Consider the following 26,631-nt stretch of genomic DNA (forward strand, 5'->3'; position numbering starts at 1 on the left):
TGGGAGACGGCAGGTCGGCACCGGGATAATGCTCATCATTTCCTCACTCATACGTCATGTTGGTGTGCGGCGGCAGCAGCAAGCAGCAGCGGCAGAAAAAAGAGAGCCATAAAATCAGTAGAAGCAAGAGCTGTGCATGGAAAGTGGTGAAAAGGCGAGTGCAGGAAGTGAGAAGCATGGGAAAACAAGCCAACTCCAATTAAAAGACGATTAAAACTGGGAACGCAGAGCATTGACATTGGCTGGTGAAGAGCACGCTGCGGGCGGCCATCGGCCGACGACGTAACACGCACCCAGATGCTGATGCGCCGCTGTCTAGGTTGCAGTGGAAGGAATGGAGACACTCCTTGCTGTGCTACCAAGGCTGCCGCTGAGCGCACTACATGGAAAGGAATCCTGCTAGTGGTAAAAGGAGGTTATGGTGCTGGCCACAACAAAAAAACACTCAGCTAAAATCGGGAATTTCAAAAAAGGAGAGAGAGATGAAAATGGTTATAATAATGCTGCCAAGATAAAAAAAGAATCCTGCCGGAGAATGGAGAGAATACACGGAGAAAAAGATGTTGAAACATGCAGAAGGAACCAATGGAAACTGCTAAAACTCTGCAGCAAAAAATGCACCTTGCAACATGATCTGATTGAATGCTGCTCGGGAGCAGAGCCGATGATACTGTTTATAACTTTTGTCAATATGATTAGCATCTCAAAGGCAGAGAACATTCATCAACACACGCTGGAGAAAAGTGGGAGATAACCTAAAAACTAAGAGTGGTGGAACCTTTTTTAAAGTATGAAAGTATGAATTGCGGCAAAAAACTGTACAAAATAGGACTTGATGACAACTAGAGAGTTGAGGACCCCAGTGTTTAATCGTGATACTAGTAAACAAATCTCCCTCTTTCTCTCTCTCAGACATGCACACGTGCACACACACACACACATACACACACACATACACACACACACACACACACACAGAGCAAGGTGACCAAAATGATGCAACGGCATGGCTGCGCACAATACAGGCTAAGTGAAGCAGTGAAGAGCATGAGCGTGTGACAGTGTGATAGAGCCAAACATACAATGTAAGAGCCAGCAGGTACGTAGACAGTACCCCTGGCAGATCCCCAGCACAGTACCCCTGGCAGATCCCCAGCACAGTACCCCTGGCAGATCCCCAGCACAGTACCCCTGGCAGATCCCCAGCACAGTACCCCTGGCAGATCCCCAGCACAGTACCCCTGGCAGATCCCCAGCACAGTACCCCTGGCAGATCAACATCACCAACAGGTTACCGTAAGCCTGACGCAATCATGAAGACTTTGCTGGGCGCAGCAGACGGCGAACACCCAGGTATGCCCACTCCAATGTTGGCAAGAGAGGACTGTGAGGACAACAGTAGCAGAGAAACAAAGCACATTCCAGGCTCAACCACACCATTACGCATACAAACAAAACAAAAATATGGCACAGGATTTCATAGAGCTGCTCGGCACACAGCCATGGTTATTTGAAGCCTGACCTGAAAATACAGACAATGGTGAGCAATAACAATCTTGGTTACAAGAACAATCTTGGTTATAAGAACAATCCACAGATAACACTACTGAAGTACCTTCAGACCAAATAACCACTTGACTGTATAGTGTTAGTTCACCTCGTGAATTACGACAATTCGTGAATAGCAACGCTAGCCCCATGCCCGACTGAGGGCCGCTTTCCGCTAAGTCGACTGAATACGTCAGTGCTCAGCTGCACTCCATGTTCCACAAAATTATACACCACCACCCAAAAACGGTCTCTCGGCTGCAACGAAGATGGGCCTGGCCTGAAACTTTGGATAGAGTTTATTTATTGTATTCGGAAGAATTCAAGAGATCATTTCCGGCTAGTAGGGTGTGTACAGTATCCGGCCATGTTGAATACGTGAAAAACCGGCGGTGCTAACTTTATCGCTCACTATCGTGAACTCTCAATCCTGTCACTATGGCGTTGTGGCGATGCTAAAGCCAGCGAAGGGAAGAATACTTGTGGTGATTACTTCTCCTGCTATCGTATTATCACGCTTCTCTCCACTCATTATCACACTTCTCTCCACTTAGATATACCAGCACTGCCTCCTATTCTACCATCGTCGTCAGATGATTGATTCAGCCATGAAACTCCGAGTCACAACGGAATTTGCCCAAGGTTTTCATTGTGTGCCTTTGTGTACGCCGCTCTGCCTGAATCAGGTATTGAGCACTTTCGCAGAACCTAAGCATACTGCCTCTGCAATTATGGTGAATATCTGCTACTGGTGGGAAAGAACATTTGGCGATTGTTATGTGAACGTGCATCTACCATCAGTGTGAGTATAGATATACAAGCATGTGAGTATAGATATACAAGCATGTGAGTATAGATATACAAGCACTGAACGCTACACGTGATGTTCTATTCTTACCTTGAAAGTGAAATCTTGTAGGAATCTTGCTCAAGGCCATCGAAAAAACCTAGTGGTTGTAGCAGAGCAACACACGCACACACGCACACACACACACAATGGACATTTCAAGTGAACTGGAAACAGCATACATTCCGGTCGCGCTACGAAACATTCAGAAGTACTGCACAGGGCGCGGATCACCAGTGACCACTCATTTCAACAGCGCAGTGTGATGAATACAAAACACACTCTATTGTCAGAAGAAAACAATGGAGGAGTGAATGCCCCCCCCCCCCCCCCCCCAAGAAATACATGGCCTTGGCAAAGCAACAAGAAGTTGAACAAGAGAATCAGCCTCACCAGCACAGTCGGCGATGAGCTCCTCACTCCGTCTCCAGCAGCGTAACATGTTTAGACTCAGCTTCATATCATGGCAGAGCGCCACACCTTCCTGCACTATGCGCGGCTGGTTTTGCAGACCGCCGGTAAAGGATTTCTCTGGAGACCGACACACGACACATGCATGAAAATCACAATGTCATGCCTCTACTAATGATTACTGGCAGGCGCCATTCAATTATCCACTTGCACATCTGCACACGGTGCATGCTTGAAAACAGGCTGGCTTGTAAGCCACAGAACATTGCCGGTTGCCACGCCGATGGGAGAAACTCAAGAGAAAACTACTCTGAAGAGCCACAGGTTCCTACACTGGCACTACAAAGGCAGTGGTCTTCACTGGGACACAGGGGCAGCAGGCGCGTGCCCCGTATGGGTTCCTGGGTGCCCGGAACCCCCCCCCCCCCCTTTTCGCTCAAAATGCAGGATTTTGCTTCATTTTTTGAAAAATTTCCCGGGGGAGGCCCCTGGACCCCCCCCCCCTTGAAGGGCACCGGCGCACGCGCCTGGGCAGCTACTACAGCTGTAGTACGCATAGCCACGAGATACAAGGGAGACACTCGACATGAACATGCAACATGAACAGAATCTGTCGTCCAGTGGTAAATTGAAAACAATAATCACATGCATACATGTATGGCAGCTCCCAAGCAGTGCGGACACTACCCTCAACACACCAGACATTACCCAGAATCTGGCAGCTGCTGTCAAGATATTGTTGTCGTTGGGTTTGTCAGTATCAATTGCAATACTCCATGGAGCTTCGTGGGCATTATCGCTATGGTTGTGATGTTCAGTCAACAGCCACACACCCCCCCCCCCCACCAGCAACCACATACACGCTAGCGCGTACACACACACGCGTACACACACACATACACACACCGACCGTCGCACAGTAAACCTGTCCACCATCACATACCGTCAGGGCTTGGAACCTGCGAGCCACTGGCTGAAACCGACAGTCCGGACACGCCGGAGTCCTGGCTGGCTGGAAGTGATGAAACCCCGGGAGACAGTGCCGGAGAGCTGCAACATTGATTCAAGAAACACCAACAAAAAGAACAGCGAAATCAACTAGGGCAATGCAATACAAAAGATGTGCAAAGCCACGTAGGCAAATCAGCTCAATGCTTGAATAGCAAGACCGACCACTCCACATCGTACACTGCACAGTGTACATACTTGTTCTGGGTGAAAGGCGAGAAGGCTTGCGAGGCTGCTGGCTGGTTCTGCAAGAAGAATCCAGGAGGGAGAAGAGCAAACACAAGCAGATACAGCAGCCGTCAGATAATATATACCCACTCGAAGACCATACTCACGCAGTCTGTTTCTTGATTTTTGGTAAGGTGATGGGGAAACTCTCAATACTTCTCAACACTTCACACCTCTAACGCACAGACAATGTACTTCTTATTCGCTAGAAACGAGTTGTTTCAGATACAGTAAAACCTGTAACTAAAGATCACCGTGACTGGCGACCAGCCTGCTACTACCGACCACTTTGCCAGGCACGGACGATCTCACATTCAAAATGCACTGTGACTTGCAACTACCTGCTGAACGTGACCAGCGACCACCTTTCTTGTCCCAATGTCGATTTTCGACCCGCAACTAGCGACCGCGATGTAGGAAATCAACGGCTGTTTGAAGCTCCTTCTTTGAAATTTTGATGATTTTCCATGGTCCTGAATAGACTCTTTCGATACTACAGCTGAACAAATGACGGCAGGCTCATTTTGACTGTGGGCTGCACTGCACCTGTCGTAGTTTCAAGTGCTGTCGTGAGAAAACATGAAACGTTTTGGAGAGAGGGTCGAACCTGCTCTCTGATCGATGTCACTGTTCAAAGGAGAAATGGCACTGTGCAAGTTGTGGGAATTGTGTTAGCTTCATTTTGACATACATATCATAGAAGGGGTCCGTACATTGTATACGGTCGCGTGGTACAAACCTCTAACTAAAGACCACCTGCCACTAAAGACCGCTTTTTCTGGCCCCAAGGGGTGGTCGCTAGTTACAGGTTTTACTGTACCTCAAGTACACAGTTCGATTAACATGCCAGCAGTAGAATCTGGGCGGTACAGCTGACGCTGCAGCTAATACCAGACACGAGAGAGAGAGAGAGAGAGAGAGAGAGAGAGAGAGAGAGAGAGAGAGAGAGAGAGAGAGAGAGAGAGAGAGAGAGAGAGAGCGAGAGAGAGAGAGAGAGAGAGAGCGAGAGAGAGAGCGAGAGCGAGAGAGAGAGAGAGAGAGAGAGCGCGAGAGAGAGAGAGAGAAAGAGAGAGCGAGAGAGAGAGAAAGAGAGAGCGAGAGAGAGCGAGAGAGAGCAAGAGAGAGAGAGAGAGAGAGAGAGAGAGAGAGAGAGCGAGCGAGAGAGAGCGAGAGAGAGAGAGAGCGAGAGAGAGAGAGAGAGAGAGAGAGAGAGCGAGCGAGCGAGCGAGCGAGCGAGAGAGAGAGAGAGAGAGAGAGAGAGAGAGAGAGAGAGAGAGAGAGAGAGAGAGAGAGAGAGAGAGAGAGAGAGAGAGAGAGAGAGAGAGAGAGAGAGAGAGAGAGAGAGAGAGACAGAGCAATACAGACTGTGTAGACCCGTACCTTTCCCACCTGAGCAAGGGAGTCGTTCAACACCTACACACACACATACAGCACAAGATAAACACCATGCAAAACAATCAGCACAACTAGGTATTAACACGTGTCAGATTTAACAATTAAACGGAGGAAACTCGCCCAGAAAAATAAGCATTTTTGACAGCTTCAGGCACGATGGAAGAAGTTCTTCAAAAGACAGTACACTCGGAGCAAATGTCATGAACTAGTCTCCAGTGTAATACAGCCAATAAAGACGTGGGGGAAGTGGCATAAGAGAACTAGCACAAGAGAGCATGCAACGCACGAGACAGTTCATCTGCTACATGCTAAAAGCCGCCATCTCTCTAGCTCTTTCGTGGAATACCCAAAATGTGCTCAATCACTTCAATAATGGGCCACAATGGTCCATCCAGGTGCTAAAAATACACCAGTTTGCTACGAGTTGGATTTCACTAGCCAAGGCTGCACAAAACTGTACAGAGCTGTACATGCAGCTGCAAGTTGCTGGTCTCCAGCCCTACCTTGTGGTGGCGTAGCATCTTGTCTTCTAGAAGCATCATGCAGTGAAACGAGAGAACAGACTGACAGCGAAACCTGCACATACATGCACACACACACACACGCGCATCAGTCAAGTTCGGCAGGAAGCGTGTGTTCCTCGCTGGAGCAACCAACTTCATCATCTGTACACGTAGCGTAGTAAAAATGCCATCACACAGACAGTCGTAGTTACATCACTTACACGATCGCGCCGAGCTCCTTGGACGATTTCCAGACACCCATACCCTTCTTTGATGGCTCGGGAACTAGATTCAGGAAACTGGAATAACGAAGACAAAAAGAATAGAGTGTGTTCCACAAGGGCAAACAGAACCGAACGTGCACGCCAACGCCCAAGACAAGTGCACTCATACACAGCAGATCATGGTACTAGCACATATTGCACGAGACACAGTGTTGCCACATCAATTCGTCGGAGACAACATACATGTATTACGTCTTGCATGGATGAGAGGCACTGACAGCATCACCACTAACACACATGACTGTACATGCATGTATGAACAAGATGTACTGATGGCATCATCGCTAACACATGGCTGTACATGCATGCATGAACAAGATGCACTGATACTAGTGATAGTATCACCACTAACAGTCACACATGACTGTATAATATGTACATGGATTACTACTGGCTGATGGCGTACAATGGCTGCGGACCGCCAGACATGGCATGGAGCCCGCCACACCTAACAGGACTGATTCTCATGATTCACGTGATTCCGCCAGACAAGTTGTACGTATATTCTATTTTACACTTTCGATTAAGTTTTCCATGAGTCCTGTTCATGTGTTTTAGCTATCATAGTAGGCAGAGTACAGTATAGCTTCACCATCTAAGGGGCCGTCCGGGGTTATCGATTGTTTGTACAAAACGAAAAGTTTTAGTGTTTTTCAACCCCCACCCACCCACCTTTTCTGCAGGTAAAACGAATTCCAATAAAATCTAAATCTTGATGTCAATTTTTGACACCCAGAAGTAACTGGGCATTCTCCATCTGCATTCAACAATTGCTTTCAAAACGAAACTCCATCAAACCCTCCCACCCCAAACGAAAACTTTTCGTTTTGAAAATATTATTGGCAACCTTGGACCCCTAAGCACATACGCTTCTCTTTGTTTTTGTTTTTGTTCAACACCTCTGCCTGACACCACTTGATGCAGCGTCTCTTCCTCTTTTCAGCATAAGCGGAAGTGCGCATCATTGATCGACTCCAACGCGAACATGCAAATAATAAATAATAATATTAGTCCTATTGGCATTGTTGCTACTGGCTTTCGTTGCCGTTCATTTCTGTCATTTCATTTGATTGTAGTGTATTACTCTTCAGTAGGGGTGAAACGATTAGTTCGAATATTCGAGTATTCGTTCGAAATTTTCAAACGAGCGAGTATTCGAAATTTTGTACTTGATCGTTTTGTTTTTGTTTTTGTTTTTTTAGTATACATATTGGCATTCTATTTTTCAAAAACTTTTGTTGTACCGCTCGTCCACTGTGTGCATGCATAACGCATGCCTTTGAGTCAGTATTTTATGACTTGGACGATGTGATCACCACGGCAATTAACATTAGTTCACGTTCTGAGATATGAAAGTACTGATGAAAATCGTTACTTTACACTCTGTACAAGACGTTGGCGACTTTTGTTCTAAGTTGACAGATAATTTCTTCCGAATTGGTCGAGACCTCACAAATCTAGCGCTTTTGAATTTTGATAAAATACTCGAAATAATCGGATACTCGATCGAATATTATGAACGAGTGATCGATTGGTCAAAGTAGATACTCGTTTCACCCCTACTCTTCAGACATTAATCCTGAATGGCATAAGCGGAAGTGGCACCCCGCCACCTACGCGGACATGCTTTTAATAACATGATGATGATGAACACTCACTGAAGAAGCTGTAATGTATCGGTGTAGATCCTGACGGGCCGGTTTTTGTCATCGCTGCTATCCACAGATTCCAACAAGAGTCCAGCTTTGATGAAGCAGATGGCAGACTCCACATAGGTGCCTGCTCGCATGTTGCGGATGTTGACGTTGTCCCCTTTGTGCTTCAGACGCTTCGCCTCGGCCAGCCAGTCTCTGAAGCTCTGAAGTCGCCGCTGGCGCGTGGCAATGCTTAGTAAACCAGGCGTGCGAGTGTGCGTGCAAACCTGTAGGGTCTTCGCATCATCCCCGGTGGTTACACTGCTAGTTGGATAGGCGGTGGGGGCGCCGGTGATTCGCTCGCCACCGTGCTCAGCTGGTGCCTTCTGATTGCTTTCCAGTGCGGCGTGGCGTTTTCTATCCGCCTCCCTCTGGTCGCTGTTGTCGTATCGGTCGCGATCGCGCTCGCGATCGTCACGGTCGCGCTCCCGATCTCTGTCGTACCTGCCGCCAGGGCGGTCGTGGCGCTCGCGGTCGTAACGATCTCGATCACGGTCACGCTCATCTCGCTCATAGTCCTGCATACATAGTTCACACGGGGAGAGAATGAAGAGGAACATCATACAGCAATGCAGGAAACACTGGCATGCAACAAGAACAAGTCGTTTGGAGTCGAGAAAGTGAAATAATGGTGCCATGACGAAAGATTCCTGCAAACTACTGTATATTTTAAAAGGTAGTTCATGCCGAAATACTTTCCCGAAAATTCACCAGTTTGACACCTTTTTTGCAATGCTAGGGGCGTCCAGAATGAGAAAATCAATCTTCGTATTAAAAAAAAAAGTAAATTATCGTATCCGTTCCCAAAGGGAACTCACGACGGCCGCTAACACCCGATAAACCCTAGTACCCTAGTATTAGGGTACCGTAAAAGTCCGTAAATAAGTATGTATTTACTTTCGAATTTAGTGACCACACCCGTACTAACTTTCGGACGGGTACTGACTTTCGGGCACGAACTAACTTTCGGACCTGACTTGTGTGTAGTGGAGAAGTCATTTTCCTGTCGATGTACATGCTACGTGCTACATGTGCGCACCGTACCGGTACTTATTTCGGGCAGTATGTTTATCGGGCTTGACTTGACTTCAACAGACAGAGCCTAAAGAATGAAGGGGGTATTTCTTTCGGGCAGGTACTTATTTACGGACTTTCACGGTATGTCTTTGGGCACTTTGGAGGGGTTATGGCCCCTCGAAGTAGCCAAACAAGGCGTTCTCTAACAAAGCAGGGCCGCCGTAACTGGTCCGGTTGTCACCGGACCAACTCTGGCTCAGGTCACCCCCTAAGATTTGTTTAAAACCGAAGAGAAAAAATTCTGGGTACATGTACATGTATTATCGATTTTTTATTTTTTTGAGGAAAATAAGCCCGGGCTTATTCGCCTCGGGCTCGAGCGAATTTTTTTCATGTATTATCGATCATGCATACGTACATGTCATGTACATGTACCTTCATATGTTGCTTCATGTAATCATGTCAGTAATTCCCACAGTATCAGAACATGTCAGGGTGAATCTATCAGCAGGTCCACACTGGTTGGAAGTGCAGGCTTCTGTGTGAGGAGATGAAATTGGTATTCCGAACCCGGGTTCGAAATAAAAATTTCGAAATATTCGTCTGGAATTTAGTTTCGTCTTTTTGTCCAAGGAGTTTTCGGACTAAATTAAATGCCGGACTAACGTCAATTTGTCTAGCTTGTCAATACGACAGACATCATAATATGGCCCATGGACTAAATGTTCAACCGGACGAACTCCATTTCTTTGGAGTTGGCCGAAATTAGTCACCGGCTAAATTTTCAGGCTGCACTACAGTTGCGCTCACTGAAATCCGACCGAAGTGTAAAACTGGCGCTCTGGACCAGTTCCGACTACATCCCTGCACTTGTACGTGTGTACGTCCAGCCGTATTCGTACCAGTTCCAGGGTGTCAAGGGCCGTGCAAGTTGAGGGTGACAAGTATGCAGTGTGGGTCGGATTTCACAGAGCACAACTGTAGTAGTCGGAATTCGTAGAGCACCCCCCCCCCCCCCCCACACACACAACAAAGGCAGCACTTACCCTATCGCGATCAATGGCATGACGGCGCATGTCCCTGTCACGGTCACGCTCTCTATCACCACTGCGAAGAGGACTCCGGGCACGCTTGTCGTGAGCCCGGTGGTGCTCGCGATCACGGTCTTGGCGCGGGGAGTACGACCTTCTAGTGCGCGAGTACGTGTGCGGCGAGTGGGACATGCGCTTGCGCGAGCTGCTGCCACGAGGTGATCGCGACCGTCCTGGAGAGTGTGAGGGCGGTGGCGTACGGGAGATGTTGGGCGTCCAGGATCTACCTGGTGATCGGGAACGGCCGCGGGTGTGAGCACGCTTGGGTGAGTGTCGGTTAGTAGGTGACGACGCTTGGCTCCTGCTGGCCGATGGAGATGGCGAACGATGCTGCTGCTGCGACGACCTAGAACGTTTCTCAGGGCTATGTCGACCGCTGCTATTGCCACTACTGCTACCGATGCTGGTGTTAGCAGAGTCTAAATTCTCTGGTAGTGCTTTTACTGTGCTGGTGACCTCCTGGTCAGGGGAATCAACTGGACGGTCGGCAAGCTTGGGGTCTGGCGCCGCGTCCGCTTGCTTGTGAGCCGGTGCATCCGGCTCAGGCCGCGAATCTGGGCGTTCACTTGCACGCTCAGGCGGAGGAGCTGATGTTGCTGCTACGCTCGGCGCTGTGCACAGCTGCTTGGCTTCACCAGGCATGCCACCGTCCTCCGAGCTGGCCAAGGACTCGCTGCGTTTCCGCTTCGTGCTCTTCATGATAAGATGATCGTTGACTACTTTGGTGCTGGGCACCGAGGCAGGTTCTGCTGACTCAGCAGAAATACTAGAGGCTGCCGTTGTTGAACCCTGCTTACCCGCAGGCGTGCTAAGTGCATTTCCCGCTGCAGAGCTATCCGCCTTGGCCTTGTGAGAAGGACTTGCTGTCGAGGGGTGGATGCCAGACTTGGCCTGAGATGGACTGCCAGCCGATTCTGATTTACCCATACCTGCTAAGCTGCTAGAAGCTGTTGACTGGTGATCCTTGCTAGTGGAGGATTCCACGGCTGGCTCCCTTGCCTCTTCTTCAGCAGGTTTCGCTACAGGGTGCGGCTGTGTAGAAGACGTGAATAGTGCAGTGTGTGAGTCAGCCTTTGACGTCGGTGTTGCCTTATCAAGCACGCTGTGCGGATCAACAGAATTGTCGCGCACGTCCGCGGCGGAATTTCGCGGTGAACATTGGGGTGGGAAACTGCTGGCCGGCTGGTCTGCTTTCTCCTTATCGACGGCTTGCGCCGACTTCCTGGCATCGAGTGGCGGTGGCACATCCTTAACCGTTGCCTGGTCGGCAGTGAGGAGATCAGACTGGTGGTGTTCAGGTGACACAGCAGCGGAGGAGCCATCAGCACAAAACGTGAGAGACTCGGACAGATCATCCAGGTTATGCGTCTTGGCCAAGTCCGGAAGTTCATTGGCCGACTCCAGAAGCTCGTCGTGAATGCTGTCGCGAGAGTTCCTCATGGCAGCCAGCTTGCCACTACTGGTGATTGGAATATGCATGGAAGCAGCAGCGGCAGTGACGTCAGCATCGGCCTCCAGAGAAAGAGGCTCACGGATGAAGTCATCCATTTCCAGGGACAACGGGTCATCTTTGCCAAGGCCGGGCAAGACCGGGCCAAGATCTAAGCCCAGAGGATCGTCACTACCACCGCCCCCGCCGCCGCCGGCATCACTCTTCACTTGCAGCGAGAGATCACCACTAGCTGGCCCATCCTTGAGCTCGAGCGAAAGCGGATTGCTCTGAGCGTGGCCGGCGAAGTTCATTGACATCGGACTCATCTCACCACAGGCCAGCTCCAGTGACAGATGCTCCTCGGCAGCATGCGACAGCAACGGGGAGAGGTGCTCTGACGACTCGCTCAGACGGTGAGAAGCGATGGCAGAAGCAATGCTAACAGGGCGGCTACCGCCACCAGCAGCAACAGTCACCGGTACTGGAAGCTCTTTGGTGCCATGCTCTTCTGCATCCTTTTCATCGTCGGCAGCAACGGAGTCCGTTTCTGGAGCAGATGACGTGGATTGTCGAGGTGGAACAATGGCTACTGGCTTTGGCGGTTGCGGTAGAACAGGTTTGGGGCATGGCGCAACGGCAGCGGTTAGCGGTGGCGGTTCCTCCTCAGCTCCGGCGACGACTTCCTTAGTACATACATCCCGCGGTGCCGCTATAGACGCATTACTGTTCTCAGCTTCAGCCTCGCTGTCCGAGCTGCTGGAGTTGTTATCGCTACTGCTGTCCGAATCCGAGCTGCTGTCACTGCTATCGCTGTCACTGTCGCTGCTGTTATTCTCAGAGGAGGACGAGGAGGATGCGCTGAGGCGATGATGCTTACGCACGCCAGTTGCTGGCTGGATGCTGTCAAGAGCAAGAACAGAAAGAAGAGTGGCAGAATGAAAGAGCTTCAGTCGAATGTTCAGGGGAGGGGGGGGGCAGTACTCAGTACAAATGTATGATCTGAATAATATAAAACAAGCACTAGGGCTGACAGGCCAAACAGTGCTAAATGCCTATAGGTAGAGCCAGGTCACCTCGAAGAAAGAAGGGAGGAAAAGCCAATTACCACTCAAAACGCAAAAGGAGAAGAAAAACACAATGGAAACGAGTTATGAAGCAACTATCCATGACCGTAAGGCCACACCAAGTTTTTTCATTGTTTCTCGTCACCGCGCGCGTACCTTTCTTGAGGATTGGACCAAAAAAAAAAATCTCGCGTCCCGGTAAACACGCATAAAAAGGCGTTGTAAAAGTACGCGCGGCGTCAAATCTGGAGTGCAGTGCTAGTGCACGAACCGAAGGACGACTTTTGCACCGTGTATGTACGCATACCGGTAGTTCAAGTACCACACCACCACACGACCTGGTCGTCTTCTTTGCTACACACAGTTCCGGTACAAGTCAAGACAGTGCATGACAGTGCACCGTTTTGGACTGACAGTGTTCCGGGCATCGGTAAACTTGCGGCATTGCGGACTACAAGCACTGTTAAGTTGCCGTGATTCCTTGAGTTCTTTATCAGTTCATCTCGTCGTGGGCGACGATGGCATCTGAAATAGTCAGCTTCGCTGTGACTGTGGATAGCAGAGAGATACTTTCTTGGAACGCTCAACTTGTTGACGAAGGCTTGTCCTTCTCTCAAATTTTTGAAAAGCTGTTGTCTGCCGATAGTGGTGTTGTATTCAATCGACCCTTACCTGATCCGTCCGTATTCTCATCCTTGACCGTGACTGTTCAAAAGGAACCTGCCCGCAGCTCTGCAGTCATGACGGTTCAGAAAGCTATGCCAGTTGTAGCAACTTGTACTCGTTTCGGATATTTCGTCCGCTTCTCTGTGAATACGGAAAAGGTCGAAGCAGCGCCGAAGCCGGCGAATGCGTTTGCACTCTTGATGAACTCCGCCGAAAAGTTGGCGCTACCTGACTATCGTGGATCAGCTGAGGCGCGGAGTGCCGGGAAATTGCGTGGAGACTGGGCTCTCCGTAATGACCTGATCGATCTTCTGCAAGCCAAAGGTGTAGGGTGGAAATTTGGCGAAGAGAAAACATCTGGAGCGATATTTCTTGACGCCTTGACGAATGTGCTCTTCCAAGTTTGCCCTGGAAGTCGTGTGAAGACACTGAGCGATCGTGGAGTGCATATTCCTAAGTTGTTCAGCAGTCTGGTGGAAAAGGGCGATGTTTACAACGACCCAACATCCCACAAACACAACAAACTGCCATCACTCGGCCAGCGTGAAGTCCAGTCTATGGCTAGCAGTTTGTTTGGCGCTCTGTGTTACCCCTGGGCTGGCAGCAAGCATTGGAGCAAAGTAGTTGACTGTGTGAAACTACTGGCTGATGGCCTTCAGAAGTACTCTGTCTACCTCAGTGCTGCTGCGGAGCGTGCAAACGCAACCAACGAACGACTGGAGCCAGCTTGTTCACCGGGTGACGGATCCTCGCTGAGGGTTTCTGTTGTTGATGGAAAGGTGTGCACAGATGCCAAGATCATTGCACGGTATGCAGACCTCGAGAAGGAGTTGCAAGCCCAATCTGACTATGAGCCTGTCTGTGTGACTCACATAGCCCCAGTCAACCGCCAGAGTAGGTTTGTGTACCTGCATGAAATCCAGCTGCCATTCACAGTGGAGATACTCAGCTACAACCAAGGCGGGAACCTGGTGACGTTGACTTGGTGCTGGAAGGTGCCTACGGAGGCAGCAGATCGTGACGCCGACAAGTCCATGAAAACCGTTGAGTCATTGAAGGCGAACTGCCATGAGCACCACACCCGAGCCATGCGCCGCATGTTTGTTCAGCGCTACGGGCTACTGGCCAAAGTGTCTCCAACGATCCTCAGCGAGATGTACCGTGAGCTGACGGGAGATCACAGCCGGCTCCCCACTGCTGACACGAACGCTGTTGCTGACCGACTTAGACTGGCCCTGGATGCCCAAGACCCGGAGCTGGTATATGACCTACGGGGGAGTTGTAACAACGGCAGGCCGGAGAAGTACCAGCAGTTCTGGGATGGCGCAAAGGCGTTCTTGAATGAGCAGTCGCTTAATGCTGCCGATAGCCGTCGCCATGGTGCTGTCACCCATATGGCTGCCGCTATATCAGTCCGAGACTTTGTAGAACAAGTCCGCAAGCGCCTCCCCGGGGATACCCCAATCCCATCTGTCGAATGGGTGCGCCTACAGTTCTGGCCGAGTAATGCCTACAACAAGGTTGCAGAGAACTACTCCGGACGCCTTGACGTAAAGCACATGGTCCAGTCTCGTCATCTGCACCACTCCCATCCAGACGCCCACTATGCCGCTGCTGCATTCCGGTACTTGCGGGAATTTGCTGTGGACTACGCCAAGTACGCGACCTTGGTGTCCTTGGATGATAAGCACCTCGTTAAAGTGGGGGAGCCTGGATTCCCGGTTGCCGCCGTTGACCGGGGCCGAATGGTGGTCGTGGGAAAGGATGTCCAGTTTCAGGTTGCTGATCATGATTTCACCAAGCTCAAGATCACGCCGTCGGTTGCGCTACTGTGCGACATTCCCGACACGATTGAGGAGTCATTCTACCGTGGCACAGTCTATGTCGGCCTGAAGAACACCGCATTTGCGCCATCATCTCCGCTCCGGCATGGCGCAGAACTGAAGCATGTGCTGAAGGCTGGTGGCGTCAATACTGTCCTGAAGCCGATCTTGCTCCTCTACACAGATGGGGGTCCAGATCACCGTGTGACATACGTATCTGTCCAGGCTTCCCTCATTTGCCTGTTCAGGTCCCTCAACCTGGATTACCTGGTGGCAATGAGAACTGCACCGATGCAGTCCTACTGCAATCCGGTCGAGCGGATCATGTCCCTCATCAACTTGGCGTTCCAATCTGTCGGTGTTATGCGGGCTGAAATGACACCAGAGGCGGAAGATCGGCTGAAGAAGGCCAACTCGATGGCAGAAGTCCGACAGGTAGCTGAGGCAGCAGACGTAAGAGCAGCGCTGCAAGCATCAATGGATGCTCCTATCGCCCTCTTGGAGGAACGCATCTCCAGGCTGCAGCTGAAGGATGAGCCTTTCAAGGTGTTTCCACCTGCATCGGATGCCGACATTGATGAGCTGTGGCAAGAGATGCACACCATCGACCCGACCCTGTCCCGCTCCGACACAACACAGCAGCTGATCAAGTCAAAAGACAAGTTCAACGCTTTCATTGACCACTGCTGTGTGAAGCGGCACTACTTCTTTGCCATTAAAGGGGAAGTTAAGGCAAAAATTAAAATTTCACCAGTTGTAGTCTTCGGGGTGCTGAGTCGAATGGTCGTGGTCCGAGGAAGCTGAGACGCTCCCTTCCTACTTGAATCCCAATCGAACTCGCGCACTTCCACCGAAACTGGGTGACTGCGCCCTACTAGATGGGGATTTGTATGCAAAAAGTCACTAAAAGCGCCAATTCGTTCTTATAAAAGCACGGATGACCGCGATTGGCCCATATGTTGTAGTCTTTTGGACGCTGAGTCGACTGGTTTTGGTCCGAAAAGGCTGCGATGCGGCGTTCCTCCTTTATTCCCAATCGAACATGGTTGAAGAAGCTGTCACGTGCTCCTGCGTACACCAGTCACCTGGTCACCGTGCCTGCAGGGTACAACTTACTAGCCTGTTTGACCTTTTTTGGGTGCAGTCCTGTCACTCGAGTTGAACTCGAGTTGAACCTTGGTGTGAAAGTTGTCACCTGCTGGCGTGGTGACCAAGCGATTTGGCCAACCAGGACCACGTGACCGCTTCTTCAACCATGTTCGATTGGGAATAATGGAGGAACGCTGCATCGCAGCCTTTTCGGACCAAAACCAGTCGACTCAGCGTCCAAAAGACTACAACATATGGGCCAATCGCGGTCATCCGTGCTTTTATAAGAACGAAATGGCGCTTTTAGTGACATTTTGCATACAAATCCCCATCTAGTAGGGCGCAGTCACCTAGTTTCGGTGGAAGTGCGCGAGTTCGATTGGGATTCAAGTAGGAAGGGAGCGTCTCAGCTTCCTCGGACCACGACCATTCGACTCAGCACCCCGAAGACTACAACTGGTGAAATTTTAATTTTTGCCTTAACTTCCCCTTTAAGAAGTGCGGTGCAGACGACTGTGAACTGTGTGCTCCACCAACCCTGCCACGAGGGGTCTTCGAGTCGCTCCATCAGTTCCCTGACCCGACCAAGATGACTGGCTCTGACTCGTTCAAGCCGTTCCGTGAGGTTTGGGGGAAAGCCACCAATGAGGATGCCCGGCCATCCACAGCAAGCGTGCCTCAGCAGGATCGGCAGCGTGAGGGCAATGTCGCGCTGAAATCTGAAACGGTTAGGCAGACCATCTCTTGCTCAGAGTGCCAGAAACCACGGTGTGTGTACGCCAACAAGCGCCTGGATGCGTCCCAGTCTGTGGCCGTTGCCTGCGGTACTGAGGATGTCCTCTTCGTTTGTGGCTCTCCGCTTTTGCCAGCTGACCATGCCCTGGCAGCAGATGTGGTTGTGCGGTCTAGCCTCACATGCTCTGCCGATGTCGAGAGGGCCTATTTCTCGGCCAAGAAGGCCTTCAGTCCTGTCTGCTATGTGTGTGGCATCAACGCACCTGCTGCTACACCTGCTGATGTTGCCCGGCAGTATCAGTCCATTCACATGCCTTGCGCTGCCTGTGCCGCTCTGGGGAAGAAGCCCCGCACCCGTGGCCCCAGCTGTGCTGCAGCCACAGCACCATCCAGCAAGAAGAGGAAGCACCAGTGAACTGGACTTCTTTCTGCTTTGGGACTTGGTCTCCCTATTGTGTCATGCCATACTATGACAGATGCAGCTGTACATTGCTAGACTCGCCGCAGCATGTACTGCGCAGTTCATACGTTGTGACTGTTCGCTCCATTGTCATTGGAGCCTGCTGTATTCATTGTCTGGACTTGTCATGTCATGCCATGCCTTATCCCATAAGGTTTCTGTTTTAAATTTTAGCACAAGCGCGCACTTGGCTGTTCTTTTATGTACCCCTTGTATAATAACTTTGGTTTGCTTTCTTTCCTATTTAAATAACATGCAACACTGGACTTCCTCACCAGAGGCCGGTGCAGGAGCCTGGTTTTCTGGCTGTATGTTGCAATTGACTGTCACGCGTGGTGTATAGTCTGATTTTAGGTCATAAATTGGGCCTTTGTAGTGTAAATAGCAGTTTTTGTTTTTCAAACCCTATTTTGTTTTTTTTCCGCCCGCCCGCGTTCCTTTTGAGATTTTCAGGTGACGAGAAACAATGAAATAACTTGGTGTGGCCTAACAAGATAATAATAAGTCATAGGTCTCAGCCCGTTGAATGTCACAGTAGCCCGTCAGTGTTGTGCCCTGCTATCGCACTTTCTGACTTATTATTATCGTGTTGCAGTCGTGGATAGTTGCTTCATAACTCGTTTCCATTGTGGGTTTTTTTCCTTGTAAATTTATTCCTGGTTCAGTATCAGAGTTAAATGTTGCACCACTCAAAACACATTCCATTTCTTTTATGCTCGCGTCCCCCACACTACCCTGCACTAGTGATTGCATGCTGACTGTGAAAGCATGAAGTGAGTAGCAGACTTTTTCCTCTGTTCTGTCTACCGACTGTAACCAGTACGGCCATGCAGGACAAGACTGGGGAAAGCTACGATAGAACAATCCGGGCAAATTAATATATACATACCCATTGGTTTGCGGTAGGGTGTCGTTAACTGAATGGTAACACCGATGTGACGCAACGCACGCAAAGCAATCACACACACACACACACACACACACACATGCACATACACACATACACACAAGTACACACAAGCACACACAAGCACAAACACACACACACACACACACACACACACGAACAAACACGCACGCACACCCGCATAAGTACCGCTCAGTACACTTAAGATCTCTCGTACACAAAGAGGCTGCATACGGAATTTGCTGAAATTAGAAAACCAGCAAAGTAGTCTCACTAGCCGGCTGAATAGTGTTCGATTTAAAAAACGCTCATTGCAGACAGCAAACATGCTTTCGTTTAGCATGTTGCCAGACATCTCTGGATACCTGTGAAAATAAGCATGCCCTGGAGGTTCGATCGTACTGCCCGAGATCAAACACACAGCACCCACAATACACACCAAGTGTCTATAGGTAGTAAAAGGAGCTTCGAGCTACACAAGCCAACCAACCTAGCTCATCAGCCATTCCCTGCAGGTTGGAGATGTCCGCCTGCGAAGTAAACAACAGAACGCAACGGAGACAGCACAATGTCGTTTCGGAGGGACCAAGAGGTAATTGTGGCCCTTGCTCAATTGGATTGCAAAAGGCATGTGCCCGCTTGGCAACAGCCCTCTTTACACGACAAGGAAAGTTACCCAAGACGAGATGAAAGCTACATGCAGTGCCATGAAGTAGAGTGAGAGCGCCAGGCCTTGATTTACGCCAGAAAAGGGACCCAGTGAGTGCGACTGAGATAATAGCAATGATACGGCATAAGAACGGGTATGGTGAAATGAAGTATGCTACATAAAATGTATGTGTTGTATGACTGACAGTTAGGTGTCGCTCATCTGCCCAGTCTCGAACTGCAACCATCAGGTGGCCAGGCACGCTTGTGGTGCTTTACCGCACACCTTATTTGTACTGACAGTACAGTAAAACTCCCCTTATCCGGGCAGGTCGGCACCGAGCACTGCCCGTAACTCACTACATACATACTTACTGCATGCAATAAACATTTTTTTAAGTCAATCAATAGTTTTCAGGGCGTTTTTCGTTGAAAAGCCAGTTCTTGTGACTCTAGATGGGTCAGAAAGGTGCCCGGTAGACGGACATGCCCGAATTAGGGGTGTCCGGAATACGGGAGTTGTACTGTACTGTGCTGCAAAGCATGAGTGGTGACAACTTACATGTCCGAGGGCCTTGATGCTGGGCTCACGCTTGATAGGAGTGCTGGCCAGGCGTGTGATGGTCTCCATACTCTTGCCCTTGCCCATCTCCTGCAAAGCAACAGCAAAACAAACACAGTGAAGTCATAATCTGTTCGGTACAATGACCGCACTCAAACACAGAACAGGGGGCATTTTAGCAAACGCATGTTGGAACATGGGATGATCTCTTGAGAGGATCGGCACCTAAGACTGTAGAGACAGGTAGAGGCGTAGACATGATTATGGTATGTCCGGTCATATCTCTGCCTGTGCACACAGCATACCTACATGGCCTTCGTAATGTACTGGTGCAACAGTTAGGCGTAGAAACAACTTCTCGCACCCGTTCATCTGATGAAAAGCATGGCTGGCACCATGACAAGCGTCCAGCCAAGCTCAATTGGAAATATATAGCATGGATATAGCATGGACATACTGTAGAATCAGGGCCAGTCAAAGCAGTTCAACCGAGTACTCCATGCACCACAATGCAGAACAGTATACACAAGAACAGGGGAGACTGGAGACTGCTTCTGCTGTCATTTAAGTTTCACGCACTGAGCACTCATCAGATAGCTTTGACCATGATGTTGTTCTAAGCGGGCCTATATACCAGCAGCTAGAGTATGAGGTAGTGCAAACGTGTGAGTGTAAGGTAGTGGGTCAGCGCTATTAGGTTGGGACGAGCTAGGAATATAATAATACGCTAGCGCAAGCAGTATACTAGCAGAGTGAGAAACTGCTGCCATTGGTGTGAAAAGCAGCACAAGACGACAGGTGGCAAGATGAGGTACTAACAACAAGCAATCAGAGCTGGCGTCAATACGCCGACATGAAAGTACTACCGTAAAGTACCGCCAGAGCGCCCCGTCTCGCGAGAGCGCCCCACCGGCACCTTGATTTTACAGCCAGAGGAAGGGAAATCGTATGGCAGAGTGCAACGAAGTTTGTACGATGTGAAAATCTTAGTGTACTAAGGTCACACTTGGCAGGTTTTTGTGTGGAGCTTGTGTCCGCTCGAAGGTACGGATTGACTGCAAAACGTGCAATACGTGTACAAGGGTCATGTCGTAGGACCTATAGACAGCAGACCACCTCCACATTACGACCACGAAAGGATGAGATGGTGGGGCGCTCTGGCGGTACTTTACGGTACTAGTACCTATCAAACTCCTGACCATGTGTCCCATGAGCTACAACTAAAGCCGAAATTTTAGCACCTCCCCTTGCCACCTATCGTTTAGTGCTGCACTTGACACTGATAGCGGAAACACTGATAGAGGACATCCTGCATGCTTCACATTGATGTCCCACCCTGCTACACTGCCTGCGCTTCAGTGAGGTTTTTTCCTAGCCTGGAGCAACCAGATGGCGTTGACCCACTATTCCATTTACACATGTGCACTGACTCCGACACTAGCTACTGATATATAGGCCCACTCAGAACAATATCATGACCAATGCTGTCTTATGGTCGCCCAGTGCGTGAAGCTTAAAATTACAGCAAAACAGCTGCCCGTCTCCTGCATACCTGGTATCGCATACAAAGATCCAGTCTTCAGCATGAACATATGCAGCGCAAGATCGAGTGACTGCATGTCATTCAATACCACAGCGGAACTTGAGAACAAAGCTAGCAGCCACTGAATTCCTGCTCGCCAGGAGAATGAGTAACTTACCTCGAAGATGGCTTTTACGCGCGCCTTGGTACTTTTGATGGGTGTTTTGTGCGGCTGCAGGGACACATGTCAACAGCAATAGCGCAGTACCAGTAGATGTAACACTGTCCTTGGAATCTGTCAGTGGATGACGTCGTGACCCAGCAACACACACTGCAGGTCGAATCCACTCGCTTTAGACTAGCGGCAACACAAAGGAGAGGCTGTGTGTGTGTGCACGCACGCGTGCGTGTATGTACGCGCGTGTGTGGAAATAACTGTACTAGTAGCCTTGCACTGCGTCAGCACAGCCTTTGCAATCAGTCTTACAGCATGTTGACGTTGAGAATGGCGTAAACGGGGCTTGCACCTTTCCAAGGCAATACATGGAGCTGCAAGCTCTGCTCTATGTTATATGCATGTACTAGAAAGTGAAAAAGCTACCACATACATTTAAGTATAGTAGGCATGTTGATGCCACGGTTATCATACCTCGGGACTGTCTATGGGTCTGTCATACAGGCTCATGTTCTTTCCGGCTCCACGACCAATGATAACCTTGGGCTTCCTTGCCTGGCCCTGATCCTTGGGCGGTCTGGGCAGCTCCTTGCCGGCCAGCTGCTGCACACTAAATAGTTTGGAAGAGTGCTTGTCGGCAGCGGACACACGCCGCCGCTTGTCAATCAAACTGCTGTTGCTTGCACTGTGTGCAACAGAATCAGCAGTGGATTTGCCCACGGCTGCAGATGGCGCTGAGGCAGAGGCCTTGGAGCCGCTGCCGCTAGATGCAGATGGCTTCGACGAGCTCGGCTTTTCTCCCTTCTTTCGGCCGTGGCCGTTGGAGGCCACCTCGGTACCTCGCATGGCGTCAACGGAGCCGTTCGTGTGGTTGGCAAACGAGCCGCGCGACGTGGGCTCGCCAACGGAAAACGCCTCCGTGGCAGAGGACTTCTTTGCTGGCGTGTGCGTGAAGATAGCTCCCAGGTCAGAACTGGTCGGTGGCTTGCCTTGGGGAAAGTCACCCAATACTTCCTGCAAATGCAAAAGAACAGAAACAGACTCTCTCATGGATAGGTATCGACAAACACATTCAAAGTTAGGCACAAAAGAAAGAAAAAAAAGAAAAGAAAAATGCCCGTAAAGGATCTCTGATACTGTCGTGGAGGTGGAAATCCAGTCGGAGGACAAGCGGCCCCAGGGCGCTGGCCATGCAGCCGTGAGTACGAGTACGCATGCGATCAACAATACAGTCAACTTCGCTTATAACGACACTCGGCGGGGCATCAGAAAAATGTCCTTATTCGCGAAGTGTCGTTATTAAATGTATTACAGTTGGATGGGATTTTGCTCTGGGCATGGAAATTCTGTCGTTACTCGCGAACTGTCGTTATTAGCGAAGTTGACTATACATGTGCACTGACTGCGCATGATTGCATGCAAACGTTCTGTATGCACTGCGGGCGCCGGCCTCGGTCATTCGGCCGGATTTCCATGTCCACGACAGTAGTACCTAGTCACCTCCTGGTGTTTTAAATGCTGAAAGGGAAATAGCAAGGAACGGTCACACAAGGCACGATAGCAATCTGAATGCGAAGGCAGTAACACAACAGGACAGCGACACACTCACTACTACTTTACTATTGCTACTACGTGTGCTGCCATTGCTGCTGCTGCTACAACTAAAAGGTTGTCTTATTGAACGCCCAAACCGATGATGATATGGATGTGGGGAGGGGAGAGCAAATAATTAAGAGAAGAGAACAGCAACACATGCTTACCATGGCGAAAGAACTAATCTTGTCATCGCGCCGATTAACCTAATACAAAGGACGAGATGGGCACGAAATACACCGGCTGAGTACTCGTAGCTGTACACATCAGATCGTCAGTGCATTCATCTTTGTTACCCAGAGATTGTACGAGTGCACATACTCAATCAAATCTGCCTACTACTCGTAGTACTGTATTTGCAACCACCCGGTGATTGCAAACACAGCCAGTCTTTGCGGACAGGTGGTGCATGAAGTCAGATTCAAATCCCGGTATCAGTACAGGTTACAACATGGTCTGGTGCATTGCAAAACTGGCCTTCTAAACACAGGTGGTCTAGTGTTGCAGCGACCTCGCTGACCACAGGCCGCATGTAGTACTGCCCTCTACTTTCCAAGTTCATTACAAGGCTTCACGCACGACAACAACACAGAATCCAGCATGCTATTCACCGCCATAAAATTACTGTGAGCAAGGTAAAGAGGACCTAATGACCTGCGTTCCACCCTTACCTTTCGCGGTGCTCCAAACACAGGCATCTGTGACTGTAGAAGAGAGGTCACGAAGCAGCAAAGTGTAAAGACAAGTTAGTGCAGAAGACAACACCAAGCAAACTAAACAGACAACCTTGAGCATGACGCAACCCTACTGTAAACCCGGCAACATTTGCCATCCGGAATCCTTCGTGTTTTTTTGGCGATGGGTGTGAAATCGCATCCGGGTAGACAATTGTGACGTGAGACATGCGTTATCCGTTTTCAAAATGATTTAGCCGCACGGCGCATGACGGACCTAAACAGATCGGGCGTGCTAAGGCAGACATTGAAGGCCCATGATACCCAAAGTTGTAGTAGATGAAATACTAACATCAGTTCCAAAACTACACAGAGTTTTATCAATTTGCCGCAAGTTCAGCATGCACCTTGTCGATTGACAAACAACAATAGCACTGCACGAAACCGGCTAAGAAAGTTGAAAACCCACTTGCGACCGTACATCTTTCATGTTTGCCAATGTGCTGTGTCCGTTAGATGTGGCATCACTAGACCTGGAGAACACACACACAACAGACAGCAGTGGCGTCAAATACAAGTAGACTCTATGCACACACACACACACACACACACACACACACACACACACACACACACACACACACACACACACACAAACACACACACACGCACAATCTACTTTCAAGGGGAAGTAAGTTCTACTGATTCAACTTAGGCCTAGTCGCTCTACTGCACCCCTACACAGTATGACGACGCAAGCTGTAGAAGTACTGATGCACGGCGGGCGATTGATAAATTTGCAGGACTCCCACCACAACGTAGTCATGCTTTGCACATTCTTTCTCTATCTCTTAATTTGCTGGCAAAAAGTCCTATATATAGGATTTGAAAATGCGTGACCTTTATGCCGTTGTTATCGGTCATCATGAGTCATTCATGACCCGTAATAACAGCATAATGGTTTTTATAGAAGCTGTAAATATGTTTGAGGCATGAATGTTTACTTTGTAGATTCATAGGACATCATGAATACCCATTTTGAGCAAGAATTGGAACTTTGAGCAGCATTGTTCAGCTGGTGTCATGGGACGGACTGAAGCAGTGAATGTGCAAAAGAACATTACAGGTGTGCCACGGGGTGGTTTCATGACGACATATCGCACATGCCGTCGTGAAACTACCAATTTTAAGGATAAAACAAGGTCCAGTAAAATCTCAAATCCTATATATAGGATTCGAAAAATAGGGCACAGGCCTTAGAAATATTGCGCAAGGAGATGAGCCTGAGATGTTAGTAATTGAAAAAAATATCTTATTCAACTCTCCATATCTACTAAGACCTAACACGGAAGAATTGGTCACATACGTTTCCCTATGCTCATGCCACACCCATTTTGAGTTGAAAAATATGACCAAAATCCTATATATAGGATCTAGCAAATTAAGAGATAGATGTAGATCTTGCACAGAGCTTGACCCGCTGCAGAGTCTAAGGGTATCTATACCCTTATAGACTTTCCAAGTACAGCTTCGGAGTGTATATGTACCGGTAGTAGTGAACACAATGCAGGCTACGCCCGAAGCACATTGTCCACACACATGGCTGGATCCATGTAAAGCCTTCCGGGTCAATCCCAGCACAGTATGTTACATGATGCAATGAACTATGAAGAATAGAGATAGATTAGTGTTGACACTACTGTATAACACATGGCTCCAGCATGACCATCAACTTTGGACTGAGAAGACCTTCAACTCAACACTCAAACAAAGTGCCACAGATGTTGAATGCAGAAATATCTACCTTTCTAAGTACTAGTCTATAGTACCTGCAAACTCCACTGCAGCCACTTACACATAACGTTTCCTCATTTCAAGCACACAATCACGCTCTCTTCGCTGCAAACGTCACTTAGAACCTCTGCTCACCAGCTTTTTTCTCTTATGGATTCAAATGTGCACTAGTTTCACATTCCCCAACTTCACAGTAATACTATTATAGTACACTTTGTACAAGTACAATTGAATTCGAAAAAATGTTTTAGGTAAATACGTTGAGTACGAGTGGTTTGGGGAAAGCGATACTCAATCAAATAAAAAAGCAGACTACACGAAGAAGGACACCTTCGACCATCACCTATACAAAGCACTACGCCCCAATACGAGGCTGCAAGCATCCACGCCGAGCAAAAATTAATAATTATTTGGCGCAAGCGTGTTGTAGTGGTTTTGTTTTTTCAAAAGGGGAATCTGCAACAGGTCAATTTCGTCGGCAAAGAAGTCCTATCAGAAATGCAAACAGTTGTTCATCTGATACCAACAACAATCTTGTTGTGAAACGATGGAAGGAATCAACTTACTTCGGTGATGCTGCTCGACGCTTCGACGAAATGCTCATTTCGGAATTCGATGCCGAAACGAAGAAAGTCTTCTCCTGCGACGCTGCCTGTCGTGTCACTCAAAACAAGCGACAGGCAGTGGAGCTAAGGTTAGTTAGGCACCATGAACATCCTGTCCTGAACTATCACGACGACAGTCACTTCAAAGGCAAAAGGTTCAATTTCCGAACCATGCAGCAAACTGTGCATGAGGTGCATGCAAAGAACGAAGTAACGGGAAACGGTCACAGGCCCTGAGACATTTCGCGACCACCTCCATCATAATGCAAGCAGATCTCTTGGCAGGTCAACATGGTCAACAGTTGTATGCAGCTTCGAGGTGTGACCGAGACACTCGAGTCGAGGCCACGATGACGCCCCGAGTCATGTGATCGTAGATCTATGACTACGGTCCTACGGACTGCATGCTCAGTGCAGTTACTCTCTTTTCATCGGAATGTGAAAAGTGTGAACAGCACTCAGCAGCAGCTAGTTTTACCAAGACTGGCAAGCAGGGAGTCGTCAAATACAAGTATTTGACGACTCCCTGCTGGCAAGAGTGTGAGGATATAATCTTGCTTGGTTTTACATTGCAAAACCAAACGGGCAGGTTTGCCCAATATTATTATTAGGGCTGAGTCGGGGTAGCATTTTCTTCGGGTATCAGATCCGGGTAGTTTTCCACGGGTAGCACGGGTACCCGATCGGGTAATGTTTCCATGGTAAGACCACAATGCACACCGGCCCCTTCCCTTACACACTGGGTAGACATGCGTGAATTATTTGTACACGTGCACTGTAGACCTCTCTCTCTACTCTTTCTACATGATGTCATCTGCGACTTCGGGTTTTCGGGTACGATTCGGTACCCGTCTAC

At 49.2% G+C, this 26,631-nt stretch overlaps 1 protein-coding gene across 1 annotated transcript; it reads right to left on the reverse strand.

Moving 5' to 3' along the window:
* Positions 1-6: 6 nt before the first annotated feature.
* On the reverse strand, positions 7-26,019 carry LOC135811456 (dentin sialophosphoprotein-like). Its single transcript, XM_065324702.1, has 19 exons — positions 25,737-26,019; positions 23,858-23,909; positions 23,374-23,406; positions 22,870-22,908; positions 21,584-22,123; positions 21,113-21,166; positions 19,413-19,502; positions 18,693-18,732; positions 18,185-18,212; positions 9,982-12,358; positions 7,883-8,436; positions 6,162-6,239; positions 5,941-6,013; positions 5,423-5,455; positions 4,013-4,059; positions 3,750-3,856; positions 2,789-2,926; positions 2,447-2,495; positions 7-1,384 (listed from the first exon to the last, which is right to left on the reverse strand). Exons 1-19 carry the CDS (start codon positions 25,772-25,774, stop codon positions 1,312-1,314), a joined length of 4,443 nt encoding a protein of 1,480 aa, XP_065180774.1. The 5' UTR covers positions 25,775-26,019; the 3' UTR covers positions 7-1,311.
* Between the last annotated feature and the right edge of the window lie 612 nt (positions 26,020-26,631).

This window comes from Sycon ciliatum, chromosome 1, assembly GCF_964019385.1.
Source record: "Sycon ciliatum chromosome 1, ocSycCili1.1, whole genome shotgun sequence".
Taxonomy (NCBI): domain Eukaryota; kingdom Metazoa; phylum Porifera; class Calcarea; order Leucosolenida; family Sycettidae; genus Sycon; species Sycon ciliatum.

What these genes read in the sequence shown, in the direction of transcription:
- LOC135811456 (XM_065324702.1), bottom strand. Translation starts at nt 25,774, where the DNA reads ATGAGCATTTCGTCGAAGCGTCGAGCAGCATCACCGAA. An exon ending in GACCCATAGACAGTCCCGAG is followed by an intron (nt 21,167 to 21,583) that starts GTATGATAACCG and finishes GTGTCCCTGCAG; the next exon opens with CCGCACAAAACACCCATCAA. An exon ending in GCGTAAAAGCCATCTTCGAG is followed by an intron (nt 19,503 to 21,112) that starts GTAAGTTACTCA and finishes GTTGCTTTGCAG; the next exon opens with GAGATGGGCAAGGGCAAGAG.